The following is a 22,836-nucleotide window of genomic DNA, read 5'->3' on the forward strand; positions in this document are numbered from 1 at the left end:
TGACTAGGCATTTGAATGCTTCCTAGAAGCACTATGTTAAGTAATCCTTATAAAAATGTAATGAAGTAGATGTATACAGTGATTTATCCCCAGTTTTAATAAACTGGGTCTGAAGATGGTTACATATTTTAGAGCTATAATTAGCTTTTGATGGGTAAGATGACAGTGATAAGACTTAATTACATTTGCTTGCTAACCATACTGTCCTGTCATATGCTGTGGCATGCTTGATCCTTGACTTTCCAGGATAATATTGTGAGCGAGTGACTCATGGTTACAATTGGCCCCAATATGTTCTGCTACTCTGTTAGCCACGTGACAGTTCTACTTAGGACAGATGACAATGAAATATAATAAGTTGTCATACATTCCTTTCAACTTCTGATTTTAGTAGTCAGACTTTACTAAATTATCATCAATCATACATAGTGTCATGGATTTAGTTTTTCACTGTCTGCTTGCCCACTGTCCACCTCCATTAGCAGAGCCAATTTGAGTTTGTATAATAGCACTGCAGTATACCCACAGCACCTCTTACAGTTTCTTACGCGTTTGCCTGGCTCTCTCATCTTGTAGTTCATATCCCTTGAATCTCTCTCTGTCTGCCTGATATTCATAATGTCCCTTTTGGAAAGCTTCCTCAAGGCAGAATTTAGTTACTTTCTCTTTGCTGTTGATGTTCTTCAAGTATCTGATGATTTCTGGTTGTTGATGTTACAAACTAGAGCCTAGTTTCTAGGCTCTAGGGTGATAGAGTCTATATATATAGGTAACTGGAGTGGGATCCCCTTAAATTTGCTTAGCTGTTATTATCCATTAGGCTCCTCCTGTGAACCAGAGGGCTATGTGTGAAGGGTGTGGTTGGCAGGTTTTACTTTAGGGTGTGAGGAAGGGGTGTGGCAGTAGTTTCTAATAAGAAAGGGTTTTGACCTGGGGCACCAAACCTGCCTCCTGCCAAAGGTGTTGTTTCTTTTTTTCTCTTTAAATTGTTAAACACCTTTTATTTACCAGGTGCCACACTGGGAGCTGGGAACACATCAGTCTCAGTAACCTCTAAATTTAGTTTGTTTAAAATGTAAAGGTTTAGGGTCTTTAAGAAAGTGTGTGTTTAATTTTAGGCTGGGCTCCAATGCAGTTGCATCTTTAGCCGAGGCATGGGAATGAAAAGTGTATTGAACCCTTAGACAGTCTCTCTGCTCCATTCCAGTATGTGCTTTCCCACCCCTGATCATGGAGCCTCTCTAGAGATCCACCAGGGGATGACACATACGTTCCTGTAGGACTTTTTGTTTATTCTTGTGTTGGAGCTTCCTTTGCTCTTGTTTATTCCTCAGCTCTGAATAGATTTATTACCTTTTATTTTTTGGTATTGTTTCAGTATGGTAGAGTGGAAATGGAGAGGCAAACACATTTGCCCAGTCCATCATTTTGAAATCTTGAGCCAGAGGTTCTTTTGACAACTTTAAGTATTTGCAGTTTTAGGAACTGAAACAAACTTATTTAATGAGTGCATTATTGTTTCCCAAGTATTTATAGACCAGTTTAAAACGCTTATAGAATGTAAAATTAATTGTAATGCTGAAATACATCTTCTGTGTATGAATAACTTGTGTTCTAAAAATAAGTGTAAAGCTTTATAGAACAAGGACAGCAAAAGTTATTCCAGAGTATTGTGAAGTGGCTCCAGGTATTGCCATTTGCCAATATTTATTGCCAATAACTGATAATTGGGGCCAGAAGCAAGGTAACTCTGGCTCACATGATGTTGTTTATATTCTAGAGTTGTTTCCTCATACAACATTTGCTAATTTTAGGTTGTCTTCCTTGATACGACATTAAGATAAAAGCTGTAATACTTGTGGCTTACTAAAGAAAAGTACTATTTAGTTGTTGTATAGTTAGATTTAGGTTGAAATTTGTGCTTATTCACAGTGAATGATAAAAGAATAATTTACCATGCCTTCTAATAGAGTGAAAATTAATCTGTATGCAACATTATTTTTATTTCTTAAAACATTTTGGGAAAGTTAATTGCAACTGTATGGTTCAGGGATTTAGTGCAAGAAGAAGAACAGTTGATGGAAGAAAAGAAAAAGAAAAAAGACGACAAGAAAAAGAAGGAAGCTGCTCAAAAGAAGGTAGTATATGTGTAAACTATTTATATTAAGTAGTTTAAACATAAATTTAAAAAATTATTCTTACTGAATTTTTAAACATTTTACTTAATGTTTTAACTTTAATGGAGTTTCATTAACATTTTATGTCTTAGACTATGTGTATATAGTAACTTGCCAAATACATACAATTTAATTTTAATTTAATTTAATGTATAGTTGTTTAATCATGCCAGTAGTTTTTTCAAAGGTAAGTGCTTTGTATAGGTCTTTATCTTTCTATTAGCTGATGCTAGGTTTTCGTAATCCATCACTCTGTAAGTGAGAAGAGCATGGAGTCGGTAGCTGCATAGAGGGGATTTGAAATCGGGTTCTCCCACATGGCATGCAAGACAGTATGGCTGTAAACTTCATTTAGCCTCTCTAGGTGTTAAAAGTTTTTTATGTTATGTAAAATGAGAATTAAATGAGATAATGTAATACATAAATACAATAATACAGAATTGGAAATAAAGTAATACAGGAATATACTAATAAAGGAGATAGTAATGCACATGATAGGAAATAAAGTGTTAATTTCCTTTTCACTTTTTATTTAATATCTGGACTGATTTTTAAAATTTGCACTTTACAAAATAAATCTAAGACATAATTTGTTGCAAAAGATCTCTAGCCCAGTACATTGTCAGAAACTATAACCAAAGCAATAAAGATTGCAGAAAAAGAAAAGATTATGTCCATAATTATAAAAATTTTTACAAATTAAAACTAAAGACTTAAGATGGATTAACTAAGCTGGCTCTCATTTCTAGTGTCAAGGTTTGAAGGTGCTTAATGTGTTCCAAAAGACCCGGTGAAATTACTGTGCCATTTTTGTATTTTAATGACTTTAATATCTCTTAATAGGGAAGATCATAGGATACAAAACTGTTGTAGGTAGGGAACTGTTAAAGCACAGACAAAAGTGCTTAACTCTGCCTGATACAGGGCAGGAGACAAGGAAATTTTTTTAGAACAGAAATTAACCAAGTGAAGGAGGAGCAGAATACAAAAGAATTCCAAGAGAATAACCTCAGAGGTAAGCATCCATAGCCTTGTGGTAAAGTATGGGTTTTGGTGGGGAAAGGGTGAAGGGTAGAAATTTCAGGGGATGAGACTGGGGAGGTTGTCAGCTCTTACAGGGGTTTGGGTCATTGGGTTTACCTTGGCCATTTTTAGAACTGGATTGGAAGGGGTAGAAACTAGAAGCTGGAATATTGGTGAAAGGACTGTTTTAAAAATCTACAGAAGTTTTTGAAAGGTTATGAAAGGAGAGGAAACTAGATGGACTCTTAGGTTCTAGACTGAGTGACTTAGTACATTTTGGGAGCAGTTAACCAGGTTGGGGGATACACAGAGTGGTGAGAAGAGATATATACCTGGTCCTCAAATAATGCATTGATGAGATGTAGGAACTTGATTAATTCATGTTTATATCAATTAGCTTATAGTAAATCCCAAAGTTCTAAGAACCTATCCAGGACATTAAGTGAGGATTTGCTGAAATGGGGTTCTGTTGTGCTGAGTTTAGGGTATGGTCATCAAATCCCGGGGAGGGGCAGAGTAGGAACACCATGGAAGAGGATTAAGATTGAGATGATTGATGATTCCAGTTTTAGACTGGTTGGTTGATCTCAGGAGTGACTAGAAAGAGAAGCATCAGTTAATTGTCATAGTTAGAGTTTGGAATAGGTTTCTAGTCCAGGTATCCCTGCCTTTTGCAAGTTCACATTATACCACTTGGCTTCTGTTAAAGACCTACATTAGTACTAGAGAGTTTTGGCATTGACATTTGACAGTGCCTTAGGCCTCTCTGTCAGAGGCCTGTTGATATAGGATGATCTTTGCAATGTGATCAGTCTTTGCTCTGAATTTGTTATGAAAATGTTGTGTCTTAAGTCTTAAGGTTGGAGAAAGGCTTATCAGACTCTCTTCCATGGTGTGAAGGCCATTTATTTAATGAAAAGAATCTATAAGAAACTCGGGAGATTTACTGAGGAAGCTACTTGGGTATATTTTATGAAGAATCAGTAGTCCGGCAAGCATCTGAGTGTTGCATTAGGCCCTGTTGATTCCTGCTTCTAAGATTTAGCTGATAAGTCAGGATGTATATGAAATGGTTAGAGAAGAGGTCTAAGGTATAATACAATGAAACATTTATTTGGAATTGACCCTGTTTACTGAGGAAATTCTAAGAAAGGGAGGATTCACTGGAGTTACTTCAAATATTATATCTTTAAAATATGTAAAGTGAGTATAATTTTTAGGTCATAACGTATAAATTATGGCTGTAGTCATTAAAGTTTATATTTTTCATATCCAATTTCTAAATCACCAAGTCAGTGTCTTTTAACATGTGAATGATGATTTTTGTGCCATTTGGCTTCTCACCAGATCTTAAGCTTTTTTGATTCTCTTCCATTCCATCCCTGCCTCACTGTATTATGGTTCTAGTCTCTCAGCTCAACCGTGTCCTACGAAAACCATCATCAGAGGCTTAAGATATGGGAAGTGTTTTCTTTTGCATTGGTAGGGTATTCTGTTTGTCCTATAAACACAGTAAGACCTAGTTACTGACCACAACATAAAGGGAAGCTTAATACCTCTGATGTTAAATTTAGTACGGTAGACTGCCACTTGCTGTAAGACTGTTCTTCAAATTCTAAATAACCAGCTTACAACTGAATTTAAATACAATCCATTGAAGTTAAGGCAGCTAGTATTTTTATAGGCTGTTACCAAATAGCTTTAAAACAAAATAAAACAAAACTCTCAAGGCGGCACACTTATAGCCCATAGGAAAGGTTGGAAGTCACAGGAGTTTTAAGACAAGTTTTCTAGAGCTTGTCTGTTGTGGGAGCAAGCAGGTATATTTAGTAGGTGACAGACATCTACATAAGCCAGGTAGGCAGGCCCATTCTATAAATGGAAAACACTAAAGGAAGCTCACTAAAGGAAAAACAATCTGCCTGTTTTATGTAATCTATGTATACTTTAAAAAAATTTATATATTTCATGTCCGGATAAAGACTCAAGATACTGTATGTTCCAACCCATTCGTTGTGTGTGTGTGTGTGTGTGTGTGTGTGTGTGTGTGTAAGGCACCCACAAATTAAAATTAGTTAAGTGACTAACCATGGTTTCATCAGGATGACAGAACTAGGAATAGAATTGAAATCTTGTAATTCCCTCAGCTGATGCTTTTTCAGAATTCAGTGCCATGGCTTTCTCCTTGTGATACAGAACCTTCTTATACTTTTGCTTTATTTTTCACAATCTAAAGGTGAATTGTAAAGCTGAAAATAATATATTATGGTAATTTTATAAGGGATGTAAAAGGTCTTATGCCATGAATGCAGAAAACATAGTCTCTAGTAGCCACTGTAGTCTTTTAAGTAAATTTAACTTCAGGTTATATTTTTATTTTAAATAAAAAACTAGGTAACCCAACTTTTTGCATAGACAATCAGACATCAACAAGGCTCACTACAGTGTTTTTATTTGATACTTTTTCTTATTTTTGTCTTACTTAAATATTATTTAAATTCCTCTTTAAGGTAATATTACACAAAAATTACATGATTTTTATATGTTTCAGCCCCGGTCCATCTTTAATGTAAAGATCAATAACTGGATGGCTTCGTTTAATTTTTTTTCAAAAGCCTTTTATTTCACATCTAAGAAGCATGACTATTTACTTACCTTCTGATTATAACACTTAGAAAATAATTTGACATAGCATTGGGAATATAGTTTCTGTACTTAAAAAGGGGGGATAATATAGTAGCAAGAGATTGTTGCCATAGATTTATATCTGTTTTTAGAAGAAATTTTTGGAAGGAACCTTGAGGGAATGCACTGAGGAAAAAAAGGATGTTGAGAAATGGGTTAATTATAGAGGGTATAATTTAGTATAGCCTTTATTTTAAGCTTGTAATTGTAGTTCCTAGAAGGCATGAGGGAAGCAGCAGTACAAATTGGGATCTTTTTTTTTTTTTTTGGTCGAGACAGTTTCGTTACTGTGTTGCGCTGAAGGGACTTTTATTATGGGCTTTGTGGATTCAGATGTGCTAAGTTTGAGTTTAAATGAGACTTAAGTTGTAGAAAACCTCCTACTTCATTCTCTTTTGGAAATTTCAGTTTACCTTTCTTGCCTTCCAAAGACAACTTTGTTCTGAGACTAGAGATCATAGTCAGCAGCCAAGTAGCAGTTTTTGTTTTTGTTTTGCCAGTAAGATAGATGATAATATAACCAGGTCTGGAGTGTTGCACTCATCTAGTGTGTCCCCTTACAGTCCTACCCCTTATTTCAGCTTCCTATAGTCAGTCATGTACCGTATAACGACCTTTTGAGTCAACAACTGACTGCATATGCAACAGTGGTCCCTTAAGACTGTTGAAAACTTCCTATATCGTAATGAGATGGTATGATTATAGCACAATGTATTACTCAAATACTATTGTGTTACAATTTCCTATAGTACTTCAGTAAAAGTAGCATGTACTACGTACAGGTTTGTAGCCTGTGAGCTATCGGGGAACAGAATTTGTCACCCCCAAATATGTCTCTTTGGCATAAGGATTCTTTTGGGCTGGTTAATTTTGAGAAACAGATGATGTGGGAGAAGCTCTGAAATCCAGGTAAAAGCTACCCTGTGTAAAAGACATTTTCTTCTGTCAGGGTGTCTTCCTCCCTGAACCAAGAAGAGGGGATGATCTTATCTGTAGAAACTCTTATCAGTGCAGAAGGTAATGCCTTCCATCTGTATAACTACATTACCCTGGCTTACTTTGCTTTTCCTGGGAACCTGCATAACTGAATCCCACCAACCCCAACATCTTCCATCTTTAGCTGAAGGTGGTTTTTTAGGTTGTGTGTTCAGCTACTTTGGTGAGAGTTGCCTAGTTTTCCCGAGTCTCTCCCATATATACAGAAAGTATGTTATTAAAACATTTTGTTTTTCTTCTGTTAATCTGTCTTTTATTACAGGGATGTCTCAGTTAAGAACCCGGAATAGTAGAGGGAAAGTTATTTTTCCTCTCCTACAGAGTAGTAGATTAATTATATTGAATTGGCCACAAAAGTCCATTACATTTTTTCTGTACCATGGCTCTAGTAGTGCTTAGTTGTCTTTAACTTCATTTGAAACAATTTTGTTAGATTGTGTTGTGACAGCTGTCATATCATCATGCATTTAAAAACACCAAAATTGGTAAATTTTTGTGCAGCCATTTTAATATTGAAGATGTAAGAAGATAAGCCGTGTTTTTGGCATATCATGCTTTATTATTTCAAGAAAGGTAAAAACACAACTGGAATTCCAACAAAGATTTATGCAGTGTATGGAGAAGGTGCCGTGACTGACCAAATGTGTCAAAAGTGGTTTAAGCCCTGGATAGTGTTGCTCAGTGGATTGAACACTGACCTGTGAACCAAAGGGTCGCTGGTTTGGTTCCCACTCAGGGCACATGCCTGGGTTGTAGGCCATGTCCCCAGGAGGGGGCAAGTGAGAGGCAACCACACATGGATGTTTCTCTCCTTTTCTCCCACCCTTCACCTTTGTATAAAAATAAATAAATAAAATCTTTTTTTTTTTTAAAGATTTTATTTATTTATTTATCTTTAGAGGGGCAGGAGAGAGGGAGAGAAACATCAATGTACGGTTGCCTTTCATGCATCCCCTGCTGGGAACTGGCCTGCAGGGAACCGGCCTGCAACCCAGGCATGTGCCCTGACTGGGAATCGAACCGCTATCCTCTGGTTCACAGGCCTGTGCTCAATCCACTGAGCTACACCAGCCAGGGCTAAATAAAATCTTTTTTAAAAAGTGGTTTGCAAACTTTCTTGGTACTACTGACATTTTGGCCAAATATTTCTTTGCTCTGGGGCTGTTTTATGCATTAAAAGGTATTAAACAGCACCCCTGGCCTCTACCCACTAGAAGCCAATGGCAGGAGATAGCTGACATACTCATAATATCCAAATCAATAAAGTTATTGGTGAAAATGAAAAATGTGTCTTTTATTTTACAGAAAAACAATGGACTTTTTGGCCAATCCAGTACCATACAACCTAGGTATGCAATAGGCTGTACCGCCTGGGTGTGTATAGTGGCTCTGATCACACAACCCTATCACCTCACAGTACACACAGGGGTGTCTAACCTTTTGGCATCTCTGGGCCATACTGGAAAAAGAAGAGTTGTCGTGGGCCACACATTAAATACACAAACACTAATGAAAACTGATGAGCCAAAAAAAACGTTTTAAGTAAATTTACAATTTTGTGTTGGGCCATATTCATAGCCATCCTGGGCTGCATGCAGCCTATGGGCCATGCGTTGGACGCCCCTGTGGCACAGTTCTCAAGAATGGATCGCCATTGTTAAGCAGCACATGACTATATTCTGTTTTTTCTTGTTAAACTCATTTTTATGCAGCAGACCTGGGTTCTAAACTGGTTGTTGCTTACTAAGAAATAATAGAAAAGAGTCCCTGGCCATTACCTCATTTAAAACAGGTGAATTTAACTATCAATTTCTTATTCTAATACCTGGCACTCTTAAGACATTATAGATAATAGAAAACAAGATTTTGGGAACTGGAAGGGAGTTTGAGTCAGGTTATTTGCAAATGAGCCAAAGCATAAGCAGGTGGAGGTGATAGTAGCAGTAGTACGGATTATCTTTCGAACGTTCTCTCGATGTCAGATACTGTCCTGAGCATGTATATGAGTTAAATCATTTTACCCTGACTTCCACAGTAGGTAGGTGTTTTTGTTCTTGCCTTATTATAGCTGAGGAGACCAAGCTTTAGAGAAGTTAACTTATTTTGACCAAGGTCACACAGTGTAGGCAATGGAGTCAGGGCTCAAAACCAGTCTAGCTTCAGGCTCTGATCTATTAATTACTGAGTGTGCATAAGGGTGAGGAACTGGGACATGCAGTGCAGAGCCTGACAGAAAGTTAGTTCCTAGCATGCTACGTCTGCCACCTGTTCGATGCCTTCATTAATGAATTGAGGTGATTATGATAATTGCTTGTGAAATGATAGCTTAGGTTTATTTGTTCGTTTGTTCAAGGAAAAATGTTCATTCAAAATGGAAATTACTGTGCTTCTAGACTTTTCAGAATTCTTTAATTCTATTACACAAGAGGATCTGCAGAACAATACCTCACATTTAGTAGAATTGTGTATTTTTGTACAAAAGATGTTTTTACATTTTACTTGAGCCTCACAGTAGCCCCAAAAGGTAAGCAGTACAGATTTTTTTCTTGTACATTTGAGAAATTAGGAAACTGAGATTAGAAAGTTTAAATGACATGGTCATTTAAAAGCAAAAAAAGAGATTATTGAAGTTAATTTAATATATTCTATGTAACCCAATATATAACTAAAACATTACTGTTTTAATGTCTAATCAGTGTAAAATATTAATATTTCCCTTTTTAATACTAAATAATAGAGATCTGCTATGTATTTTATAGGTACTGATTTGGACTAGCTATATTTTTCAGTGGTCAGCAGCCACATACAAATAGTGGCTACCATTTTTAACATGCAGGCAAACACTTTTAAATTTAGTTTGAATAATATACTAGGTCCTGGACCAACCCACAAAAACCTATTTTAATGAAATTGAACTCTTTCACTTCTATTTCTCCTAGTCAGGAGCTTCTGGATTCTATTACATTTATTCACTGTATTAGTGATCTGATGGTCAGATGCCTTCAGGTGTCTCTTTGGTGCCATTTTCTTTAGGTGACAGCAAACTGGATGAGATTGAGCAACATGAAGTTTTTTCAGAGAGGTTGCAGAGTAGGAACTTAGTAATGTGGCCATAGTTTTACATTCTGTAGCTTAGTTTTCTTTGGAAGACACAGTAGAGTTTTAAAAAAAAGATTTTCAACTTGTAAAATAAATTTTATGCCATTTTTGCTTTAGAAAATTATATATGTTATTGTTTGATGTGACACTTCTAGTACTTCAAAGTATTCATACTTTGGAGGGGGACCCCAAAAAGCCAGTTTATTTATAAAAATTTGTATATTTACTCTTACATGTTTAAAGTGAAGTCACCTTCAGAATACCCTCCATTTAATGGCAAGTACTTTTTCTTCACTGCTCTAAACAGTTTTTGAACTTGTTGATTTTGATGCCTTTTAGTGCTTCTGCCTTTTTTGTTGGTTGGTAGGTTGGTTTCACCTCTTCCACATCACCAAAATGTTTCCCTTTGAGGACTCCTTTTCATCCAGGAAAACAAAAAAAAAGTTGTTTGGGGCAAAATCTGGTGAATAGGGGAATGGGGGGTCATTCCATTTTTTGGTCAAAAACTGATGAACACTGTGCACACCGCGGGCAGGTATGCTCGGTAATCACCCATGGGGAAATGGACAAATGCATCGAAAAGAGTCCTCAGGAAAAATTCACTGAAACTAAACACAGCCTCTCACACCACCACCAGCTTGGTACACTATTATATAGATGGGTTCCTAGAACACTCACCCTAATCGGGGGAGCCTGTAGTACAAGGGGCCTGTCCTCCAGAAGATAATTCTATTTTTGTTTTTTGGGTCCCCCCTCATATATCATGTTCTCTCTAGTAAGATCGTTTTACTACTGTTAGATTTTTAAAACAATTGCTCCAGAAATAAGTGTTCAAGCTAGTTGACAAATCAGTCCTTCCACCAGTTTCTTAAAAACACTTGCCACATAAAATAAAAGATGGGCCTCCATTGTTTAACATATCACTAGTGCTCTAAAATTTGATAAAGCACTTCAGTGCCTAGACTGACTATGGCTTTCTGGAGAAAGATTGCTTAGTGTGCCTTCAATATTAGGGTAGTTGCCACATAGCTCTTAACCATATAGCTCTATAAGGATATAATTAAACATTGGTAGTTTCAGTAACAATAATTTTGTATGACTATGCAAAATGAATTATCAGACCTCATGTCAGACTGTTAAGAAATGCTTTATCTTCATTAGAAACAATTTCTGGTTGTCAAAATAGGATTATTCATTCTTTCCTGGACTCCCTGCCTGTCTTTGTATCTTTTATTTATACACCTCTCATACAGTTGGACTTAGTAAAAACGTTAACTTCTTGCTGTGGCCTCTGTCTGTAATCAGTCTCTTCTATTGAGGCCTCATGAGGCAGCTCTGCTGTCCTAGGCCCTTCTCCCTGTTGTATCACAGACAGTGGAGACAGGGACTGGCATGGAAGACAGGGTTCATGACCGTGTGAGTTCACCTTCCGAACATGGTAATTTTAATGAATTATCCGCTGTATCAGAAGTTACTTATGTTTGATAATTCTTCCTAATCAAAAATACTTAAAACTTAACTATGTTTAACTGTAATAGCAGCCTAATTATTACTAATTTGGCTAAAGTGGTTATCTGTAGCTTTTCTTCCAGAAAACTTAATTAATTTTTTTATCATTTGAAACAGGAACTTTTAAAGCCATTTAAACATGTGCAAAACTTATTAGATCCAATAATGAGCAGGTGACAATTACATACAAATCATTTAAAAACTAGATTATGAGAAACTGTAGTCCCATTTTTTTAACGTACATTGTCATGCAGTGTCTTCTGTATTGTGTCTACAAAAGCATTTTAAAGAATTATTACTAAACATTGTATCAGGGACAGTTGGGCACACCTATGGGAAAAGCATGCTTTGCATATCTTTTCCTATATAGTTCATCTAAATGACAAATTCTTTACTTCATAAAAGTATATATATTGTATAATAGTAATCTATGAGCATTTTATCATAACCCATTTCTTTCAGTTTCATATTTACATTGTTTTTTGTTTGTTTGTTTTTATTTTAGGCCACTGAACAAAAAATCAAAGGTACGTTGTTTAAAGCTATTTTTTATTTTATTTTTTCATTAAAGCAAGGTTGTTGATATGCATTTTTATTCACCTCTAGGATGGGAAAGAAATGAGAATAAAAGGGGAGGGGTGGAGAGACTTATTCTGTGACACCACATTGGAGTCATCCTTTGGGGTTCATGCTCTTACCCCAAAGGGTGGACATTACACTTTTAGAATATACTGCCTCAGGACCTATTTTACGGCTGTCTCTGAAGAGGAACACCACTTCTTAACAAACTCCCTCGATGTAAATGTTTGAGCGTAGGTACCTTTCCTTCAGTCTTCCATCAAAAGTCTTATCTGGGGTTACATCTAGGACTCACCCCGTTCTGTGCTTTATTCCTGTTCTCTGTATATGGTTGTCCTTCCTGTATAGTAGGCAGACAGTGACAACCACTCTATATTATCACTGAAGATAGTAGATTACTAAGTAACCTATGGTCATTGCACTAGGTTGAACAGCTCCCATTACAGAGCAAGCAAAAGACTTTAGGGAGGTAAGGTAGGAGGAACTGAATTCCTCTCAGATCCTAAATCAGGAATTACTCACCCTTCCAAGAGTTGACTACCTGGTAATGAAATGGGTGGGGCTCTCAGATGCTGAACTTGTTAGGCCTAAAGATTCTGAATTTTTATTTTGAGCTGTATCAAAAGTACAGTCTGTGCATTGGGTTGAAGTCTGTACACAGTCATTTGTGCCTGTTTTAATTTGAGGTCAGCATTGGCAAAGGTAACAATTGTATAAGAATGAACAAGAACATTTGTAGCTTATGTTTTACTAAAGAAAATGGCAATAGAAGGACATGCCCAAACACAGTATAATCTGGTGTGATTTAGTTAAAGTAAAAATGTCTACATTGTCTTGGAGACTAGAGGGGGGATAATTACATTAACACAGGGAGGTAAAGAAGGCCTCTTGAGGAAAACCTTGAGATTATGAATCTTAAATGATGAAACAGCCAGTCCAAAAAAAAAAAAAAGAGAATGTAATGGCAGAGGGATCAGCATGGTGAAGGCACAGAGATAGGAAACAGTGTGATGTTGTATGTGGTAGTGGAATTTCTAGAACATTAAATACTCATTGACAAGTAGAAGGGTTTCTGTGATGAGATAGGTAGTGCTCAGGTCAAAGAAGGCCTCATATCTTGTATGCACTAAGAAGATGGGACTTTCATTTTTATAGACAATTATAAAACTATCAATCCCTGTATATGGAAAGTATTGGCTGAAAGATGGAGCTGAGAAAAGCAAGACACTCTGAGCAGAGGAGGCAGGTGGATGAGAAGAGGGAGTATTTAAAGTGACTATAGAGGTATTGGAGGAAGTGGCAGAATATAGGCCTGGAGGTAGAAAGACTGGAGGACTTATGCTGGTTAGAGAGTAGAGAGCCAGCAAAGGTTTCTGCATTTAGAGGTCACAGTTACAAGCTTTGCTTTAGGAACATTTCTTTGTCAGTAGTTTCCAGTGTCACCAATAGAAGCAGTACCAGAGAGAAGAAAGGAGTAGAGAGGGTGATTAAGATTTGAGCTGCATATATAGAAGTCACTTCAAAATGCATTATGTTGTTTTTCCAGCTCTTTTACTCACTTCATCTTTCCTTTTGTGGCAGCTCTCTTCATAATTGGTCATGTAAAGGTAGAAGATGGATGACAGATGTGTGAGACATAATTAAGGACGGGTGAGATTAGAAGAGAGATTGAAGGCCATATATAAATGCATTTGAACTTGGATGTCTAAGAATGTTGCAGGGATGTGGAGTGATGTCTGGAAGAATGTTGTCATTAATTTAGTAGGAATGTGAACAAATTTTCTTAAAACTCTACTTTCCTCATACCACTCCCCTATATAAGAATGTTATGTAAGTTGTCCTTTGCTTTATGCTTCAAGACCAGATTCCTCTAGTTGGCTCCCATGATCTAACCTTTTTTCCATCACTCTCATACTTTTCAGAGTCCTCTCTCTTTCATGTTCACTTCCGTTTCTGTTTTTTTTTTTTTTTTTTGCAATTCAGCTTCTCAGAAAAGGACGCCTTTCAGCATTTATAACCCTCTCAGAGCTTATCTTCTAATGGATCACCCCAGCTGCCATTGACCCCACCCTCTTTGATATCTTCAGATGTGATGATACGTTTTAATTTGGGGTACTTGATTATATTCTGTTATAGAGTTTTAACTGATTATCCCATGGATATTTGTTTCTCCAAAACAACCTTTGAGTACCTGTTGCTTATATCCTTTCCAAAAATGTCATCCTTTAAGATCCATACATCAAATGTGTACACATTTGAGTCTTCTGAGAATGTTAGGCTGAGCATACAAAAGTCGATGCAAAAGGCATTACGGTATGTTGTTTTGCCAGCACCTCACTCACTTTATCCTTACTTTGGTGGCAGCTCCATTCATAATTGGTCATGTTTGTTCCAATCCATAAAAGCATATTTCTTATCTTTGTGCTGTGTGTAATATCTGTGTAGTGCCAGTGGTTTGGATTAACAGGAATTAGAGGTACAAACTGGTGGTTTGTGGGACAGGTTTAGCTCACAGTTGATTATTTTTACTAAACTCTGTATTTTGGAATACTTAATGATTTATAGAAAAGTTAAAAAGATACTACAGAGAGTTTCCTATGTATACCTCACCCAGTTTTTCTATTATTAACATCTTACATTTCTGTGGTACATTCGTCAAAATTAAGAAGCCAACAGTGATACTAACAGAACTCCATACTTTGTTTAGATTTCACCGTCTCTTCCATTAACATCTTTCTGTTTTAGGCTTCATTATAAGATATTTGATACACTTAGTTGTCATATCTCCCCAGTCTCATCTGGTCTCTACATGGTATTTTTATTATTATTATCCTTTAAATTTTTGATTGTCAGCATTTAAAAATCAAGAGAACCCACCTAATCCAGAATTTCAGTTTCTCTTGCAGTTTGTACTGTTAACTTACTTTGGTCTTTCTTATTAAAGAGTCTATATATGTAAAACCCAGGTTTAGTCACGTGTGGCTATCAAGTCCTTGAAATGTGGCTGAATAGCAGAGTTTTAATTTTATTGGACTGCATAGCTCTTAGAGCTTTCTTGATTGTTGAGAGTCAAGATTTTAGTACCCAAACTGAGCATAACTAGTTAGGCTGGAGCACCCCTGTGGAGTTCTGTGTTAATGAGCTGTTTCTAAGGCCGCTCCTATTTCTGGTTAAGTAACACCCACTAATGTTGTGCCTGTCAGTGTTATACAACTGTTTATATGAAAGCTCGGGTTTTTGTAAAGTATCATAAATTAAATTCTTGATCTCTTACATGCGGATGATTAGATGTTTATTTCTTGATGCAATGGATGCATGATTCACCTAATAAAAACATGGTCTAATATAATGAGTGGCAATGAAATTTTTGAAGGTTTTATTCTTACCTTCTGACTTGAACTTTGAAAAACTGTAAAGAACATGAATAGTTGTATGTTTGAATATTTGAAATATTTTTTTAAATATGTGTTTACTTGAAACAACAGGAAGGTGAAGTACTGAAAAATATACTTGTGAGGTTTAGGAATAGGTGGATCAATTTTAAGGTACCCTGTTGCCTGTATAAAGGAATTAATGTTCCCTCTTCAGAATGTCCTTGGAAACTTGGTTAAGAATAAAGGTCGTTTTTTAAAGAGCTTTTTAGCTCTGACACTGGCTTATTTTGGAAGTGTGCTAATTGTACATTCCTTGCGAAAGAATATGCACTGGTAATTTTTCACAGGTAATATTTATTTTTCTGTCTGTCTTTGTATCTATTTATCATTACAGTACTTCAGGTGACTTCATAAGCAAGCTCTATTCCAGAGACTAACAAACCCCAGAGCTCCTGAAGGGGAGAGGAGCCAGAGATGGAAGCAGGAATAAAGGAAAACAAAGATTTTTTTGTTTTCTGATAGTTACATAGGAAAGCATAGTTTATTACTGCTCTTCTCATTCTGGATTAAAAACTCATGAAAATCAAATCAACATTTAAAACACATTTTTGTTTCTGTCACAGTTGGAAACCACTATTCTTTATTTTTTTTAATCAAACACAATTTCATTGCTTAAATCTGTTGATCTAGGGAGTGATCAAAATACTAAAGAACTATTAAATCAGCTTCATGTTAAATCATATTGGAGACATACTGACAGCTAACTGCATACTTACTGTGTACCTTGCACTATGCTTTGTATACTCCGTTTAGTCAAGGAAAATACTCTAAATGTTTAATTACTAATAACATGGATATACAGTGACCCTGAACAACTACTGGAGCAGGGTCCGAAAAGCTTAATGTCCTAAGAGTAACCCTTTTTATTGAATTTGGGGAAATGTTTGGGACCCAGGGGAAGGACCATGGCAGCAGCCTGGGAATTCTTGAGATGTTGTACAGTTGATAAATTCAAAAACTCATGTGCGAGTGGGGCTTTATCAGTGTATACTAGCACAATGTAAATCTGCATTTAATCCTTTCAGCCGCCTCCTGGAAATAGATAGTATCATCATTTATTGGTAAAATCAAAGCCAAGAAAAAGTTAAGTGACTAACTTGACTGGGCTGTAACTTGACTTTTTCTTCATCTTTGAAAACAACCCTGTAGTTTTATGAAAGGCAAAATAAGAAGGTTACACTATTGCCCATTCTTTCATAATATTCAAGGAATGAACTAAATGTGTTTTTTAAAAACCAGAAAGATCTTAGATTTTATAGTATTTCCTTTCAGATTAAGCACAGATAAATAAAACTGTGTCACAAGCATAATTTTATGAACCAGGGAGGATTTGACAGCTTTGCCATGGGTAAAGTGATTGGCTTTTCGGGAATCATGAGAGAAAGCTTTTAAAATGTTCCTTATATCTTTGAATATTCATGAAAAAGAATTGGAGCTTTGAGGACCAAGCAAAAAGCTGATTCTAAAACCTTTCTCCATGCTTCAGACCCCTCCTCTAAAAATTGATACCGTTTAGAGCAAAAAACCTGACTGCTAGTTAAGTGTGAAATCCTTGCTCCAACTCTTCAAGGAAGATGTAAAAAGACTTTTGACGAAAAAAAGTTATATAGCCTCAGTTTCATGCATTCTTCAGAAGGATAGGAAAATACCTTGTGCCTTGGCCAGTGTGGCTCAGTTGGTCGGAGTGTCAACCTGAAATTGAAGGGTTGAGGGTTTGATTCCTGGTCAGGACACATGTCTGTGTTGCAGGTTCATTTCCTGGCCCCAGTACAGGAGTTTGTATGGTTACTGGTCCAGGTTCATATGGGAGGAAACCAGTCTGTACTTCTCTGTTGGTTGTGATGATATTTCTCTCCCTTCCTCTCTCTCTGAAAGCAATGAAAAAGTATCCTCTGGTGATGATTTAAAAAAAGAAAAAGAAAACACTTTCTAATGGGCTTGGGCAGTAGTCCCTTTCTAGATGCTTATTGACTGATAAATCTGATAAAAGTTATAGGACACAGTGTAACTCTTGGAATACTACTGAGATGACTTCATTGGAGTTCAAGGAAGAAAAGTGTTTAATTTGCCCCCCTTTTATTGATTAAAAATGTGCTGCTTTACTTTTTCTTTAATAGTCACTGCCAGTCACTGTGTTTTATAATTTCATGAGGTCATCTTGGGAAACAAAGAGAAATGAAAAATTATTGTGTAGTAATATATTATCCCAAACTTAGAATCCAGAAAGTACCATTGTTTTCTTCATTCAACATTTACGAAGTATTTATTGTGTGCCCTTGTCCCCACTGCCCCACTTCACCTTTGTTTTAGTTTAGTAAAGGTAAATATATGTATCTCAGCTTATCACTCCATTTTCTCCACAAAGTCTTACGTTTCTTAATCACCAGGCCTCACAGTTAAGGAAATTCAGGAACTTGGGTGGCTTGACAAAGGATTACTGTAGTACATAGATTTTCAGAAGAGATAACGAAGGCCCAGGTTGGTTGTGACTTGCAATGCATTGCCTAACTTTGTTCATATAATAGCATGTGTAGAAAATGGTGTTTATGAGACTGTTAGGGTATGAGAAATAGGTTTAAATTATTGTTTAAAACCTGCTCTAAGGATTGAAGATCTCACAGTTGTTGGAGGCATGTGGGAGCATCCTGGGGCTGTGTCCTGAGCCCTGAGAGTCTACCTTGGCCACAGTAGGTCTTCACTTTCAAAGAAAACAAGTCAGTAGTCTTCTAGTTTAAATATTGGAGTACAACACAGAATGGAATAGCAAGAATAGCTTTATCAGTTATAGCCAGGTAAGAGAAAGCTCAAGACTAGGAAAAAACACTTATATGTTATAATTTGTACTTTCATTTGTTTAGTTCTAACAAGAATAGTAGTCATGCCTCAGAATGCATCCTGAGAGCTCTCAGTGCTGTATCCTTAGCAAAAATGTGCCTATTAAAATGGTACAGTCATCCCCCCCCTTATCTGCCGGGTAGGGTGGGAAGGCTTTTTCTAAGACCCCCAGTGGATGCCTGAAACCACAGATAGTACTGAACCCTGTGTATGAGGTCTGTCCAGAAAGTATCCTGCCATGTATTATTAAAAATACAGGCACCTATTGAAGAAGATACAAGAAACATTGTACATAGGACAGCGGTGCCTTAGTCCCCTTCAAAGTAGGTGCACCTTGGGACCTCACACAGTTCTCCCACTCATCATCACCTACCCTGTTGTATTTCCCTGAATCTCATTGGCCGTCTGAAATCTCCTCCCTTTCAAAGGTAATTTTAGTTTAGGGAAAAGCCAGAAGTCTCAGGACACCAAATCTGGGCTATAGTGGGGCTGAGTCACCTGGGATATTTGATGTTTCTCAAAAAAACTCTGAGACTCAATTCATGAGCAGGCACATTGTCCTGACAAAGCTTCCAATCACCAGTTGCCTATAGCTGCGGCCTTCTGAGTCATCTGAATAGTTTCCAGAGAGGAATGTTCAAGCTTAATGCAAAATTTGATGCAGATTTGTACTCTCTTTGCTCGATCATTTTGAATGCTGTGGCCACACAGTACACATACTCACTCAATGATGTCTACTGTCCCCACTGACTAGCACAGTGAAATTGTCATTATTCACGCATGCACATTCCAATTCACTCTTATTTGGCTGCCAGGTTACATTGCTGTTGTGTAAGCCATTTGTTAATAGTGGCTGGACTTTTTCTGGACAGATCTCATACACTATGTTTGTTCCTATACATATGTACCTATGATAAAGTTTAGTTTATAAATTAGATATAGTAAGAGATTAACAACAATAAAATAGAATAGTAGCAGTATATTATAATAAAAGGTGAAATATGGTTTCTCTCAAAGTATTTTATTTCACTGTGCTCATGCTTCTTGTAGTGTTATGAGATGATACAATACCTGTGCGTTGAGAAGTAAGGTACTCAGGATGACATGCAAAACTTAATATGTTGGAATTTCCCATTTAATATTATTATAGGACTATGGTTGATTGCAGACAACTGAAACCATGGAAAGCAAAAGTGCAGATAATATGGAGGGGAGAAGGGGGTTACTGTATTTAAAGGCAGCATTTGGCCAGAAGCAAAAAAATACTGAATTATCTACTAAAGATAATCCTGGAATTTAGCACAAATTTAGCATAGTAGTTAAAAAGTCCAGGCTTCTGAGTAAGATAGACTTGAATTTGAGTATTGTCTTTGTAGTTCTTATTTCTATGACTTGGGCAAGTTTCTTAACTTCTCAGCCTCAGTTTGACTTTGTTAAAAGGAGATAATCTGGGCTATTAATGTTATGGGAATGAAATAACGACAGAACATAAATCACAGGACCCAGAGGGTATTAGATGCTAAGTATGTGATAGATCCAGTCTCACAGATACTAAGTGACTGAGTCATATAATTAGTCATTCCCTTATTGGAGAGTTTAATTTTGCTGTTATAAGTAAGCTGAAACTTAATTTATACTAGAAGGAACATTGAGTTGATGGTCAGATTTGGTGTTACATTTATTAGATGTTTGATCGTGGGCAGTCTTCTTCTGAGGCTTAGCTTCCCAATCTGTAAAATGGAAGTAATATTTCAAATTTATGGAATCATGATGAGGATAAAGAGATATTAGTTATATTGTCTGACATTGAACTGATACTTGGTATATTTTAATTTCTACCACTATGATTTGCAGTATCCTAGAAACCTTTGATCCCTTTGAAACAACATACTAGCAGTTTTCCCAGTTATTTCAGAGTTTCTCCTCACCCAGACAATGATTTGCCTTTTCCTCTCATTAAAGCAGAACCCATTCTAGCATGGGAGAATCACAGTGCAGTGTCTCTGTCATAGTGCAAGGAGCATGACACCATGAGAATAGGATATATCATCTTTATGATTTTGGTAGGCTGAAAGTGGTATCCTATTGCTTTGATTTATATCTGTTTATATATTGGTAAAATGGAATATTACGTGTTTACTTATTTGTACTTTATTTCCTTTTTTGAATTACCCATTCTTGTTCTTTACCCATTTATGTCTTGGGCCTAGAGTTTTTGTTACCAGTTTATATGAGTTTCTTGTATAAGAAGCTCATTAGCATTCCATGTGATGTATATGGTGCAAATATTTTCAAAACTATGGTCTATATTATATGCTTGAAGTTGTTCTGAGGATGAGATACCAGCTAGAAACATCTAACTTTTGCCCAGTACAAGACACCATAAGGAATACCTACAGAGAAAATGCAAAAATATGTTCAGAAGAAGTAAAGCAGAATTAAATGTTATAGTCTTAGTTTGAACTCTACTTCTGAACTCTAGTGACTGTTGAATGCTTCCGTGTTAGGCTTAGCAACCTTAACCAAAACAGTCCCTCATTTCCTTTAGTTAGGGAAAACAGCTGCGCAGTGGAAGGGAGAGAATGCATCCCTTTAATTTGTTCCAAAGAACAAATATTTTTCAGTTTGCCTTTTACTTTGAAGTAACCACATATACTGCCCTTGAAAAAAATATGTATGTACTGGCCCTGGCTGGTGTGGCTCAGTGGATTGAGTGCTGGCCTGCAAATCAGAGGATCGCTGGTTCGATTCCTAAACAGGGCACATGCCTGGGTTGTGGGCCAGGTCCCCAGTGGGGGGCACATGAGAGGCAACTACACACTGATGTTTCTCTCCCTCTCTTTCTCCTTCCTTTCCCCTCTCTCTAAAAATAAATAAATAAATATTAAAAAAAATAAAGTCTACTGCATAATTTAATTTGGTCAAACTCGATTTTTCAACTCTTAAAACCCTACCGGTCTGCCAAGATGGAGACGTAGGTGGAGGAACCACCTTGCCTCTGTGCACAACCAAATCTAAGAACAACTATTTTTAACAACAATCACAACCAAGCCACACGGAAAATCGACAATACGGAGTCCAAAGACAACTAAATGCTCAGCTAAACCGGTAAGAGAAGCGAAGCCAGCAGCGGAGCAGATTAGCAAGAAAAAATTCCCGGGTGGTGCGCGGTGCGCAAGCAGCCGAAGGCGCTGATCATGAGCTAGCTACGGGAGCGCACAGGGAAGAGGCGCGGCGGGCTGTCTGCGGTCGGTCGGGTCACGCATCTGGGTGCGGAGAAACCAGTGAGAAGGGAAGCCTGCGCGGGGCAGCAGGCTCGCACAATTCTGATCGGATAAACAAGCCCAGGGCGAGTGGTGTGACAGGATGGGCTGGGCTAGCGGAGAGGACCGCCATTGCTCCCTCTCTGACCACGCCCCCACACACAGCGTCACAAACCAGCGACCTGGGTCGCCCAGTCCTGGTAAACAACTAAGGCTTCACTCGGCTTACTTAACAGCACGAATAGACCAAAAATGGCTCTAGGACAATTCAGAGCCCCAGAACCCATAGATCTAAGCGATGTAGAAATAGCCAGTCTTTCAGATGCACAGTTCAAAACACTGGTTATCAGGATCCTTACAGAACTGGTTGATTTTAGTCACAAATTAGAGAAACATATGGAAGCTAAACTAATTGAAATGAATGGTAATACAAAGGAAACCAATAGTAATGGAAAGAAAATTGGGACTCAAATCAAGGGAGTGGACCAGAAGGAAGAAAAAAAATGATCAAACAGAAAAGAATGAAGAAATAAGAATTCAAAAAAATGAGGAGAAGCTTAGGAACCTCCAGGACATCTTTAAATGTTCCAACATCCGAATTATAGGGGTACCAGAAGGGGGAAAGGCACAGCCACCAGTGGAAAACTTATTTGAACAAATAATATAGGAAAATTTCCCCAATCTGGCAAAGGAAATAGACTTCCAGGAAATCCAGGAAGCTCAGAGAGTCCCAAAGAAGTTGGACCCAAGAAGGAACACACCAAGGCACATCGTAATTACATTAGCCAAGATTAAAATGAAGGAGAGAATCCTAGAAGCAGCAAGAGCTAAGGGGACAGTCACCTACAAAGGAGTCCCCATCAGACTGTCAGCTGATTTCTCAAAAGAGACGTTACAGGCAAGAAGGGGCTGGAAAGAGGTATTCCAAGTCATGAAATCCAAAGACCTACAACCAAGATTGCTTTACCCAGCAAAGTTCTCATTTAGAATGGAAGGACAGATAAAGTGCTTCTTAGATAAGATCAAATTCAAGGAGTTCATCATCACCAAGCCCTTATTATATGAAATGTTAAAGGGACTTACCTAAGAAAAAGAAGATAAAAACGATGAACAGTGAAAGGACAACAAACTTACAGTTAGTAACAACCACACCTAAAACAAAAGCAAACGAAGAGGACAGCTAGATCAGGAGCAGAACCATAGAAATGAAGATCTCATGGAGGGTTAGCAACAGGG

General features: G+C 37.2%; 1 protein-coding gene across 7 annotated transcripts in view; it reads left to right on the top strand.

The window, feature by feature from the left end:
- The window catches only part of TNRC6A (trinucleotide repeat containing adaptor 6A), a 100,503-nt gene that overhangs the window by 21,446 nt on the left and 56,221 nt on the right, over positions 1 to 22,836 (top strand). For all 7 annotated transcript variants that reach the window (XR_008392732.1, XM_053671772.1, XM_037127421.2 and 4 more), the window contains exons 3-4: positions 2,051 to 2,138; positions 11,995 to 12,016. Coding sequence is in view for 6 of the 7 variants with exons in the window: in XM_053671772.1 (XP_053527747.1) it covers positions 2,051 to 2,138; positions 11,995 to 12,016 (110 nt within the window). In the remaining variant the exon portion in view is untranslated. The remainder of the gene's footprint in view (positions 1 to 2,050; positions 2,139 to 11,994; positions 12,017 to 22,836) is intronic.

The sequence above is a fragment of the Artibeus jamaicensis genome, unplaced genomic scaffold (genome assembly GCF_021234435.1).
Source record: "Artibeus jamaicensis isolate MK-2021 breed Jamaican fruit bat unplaced genomic scaffold, CSHL_Jam_final contig_700, whole genome shotgun sequence".
NCBI classification, from domain to species: Eukaryota; Metazoa; Chordata; class Mammalia; order Chiroptera; family Phyllostomidae; genus Artibeus; species Artibeus jamaicensis.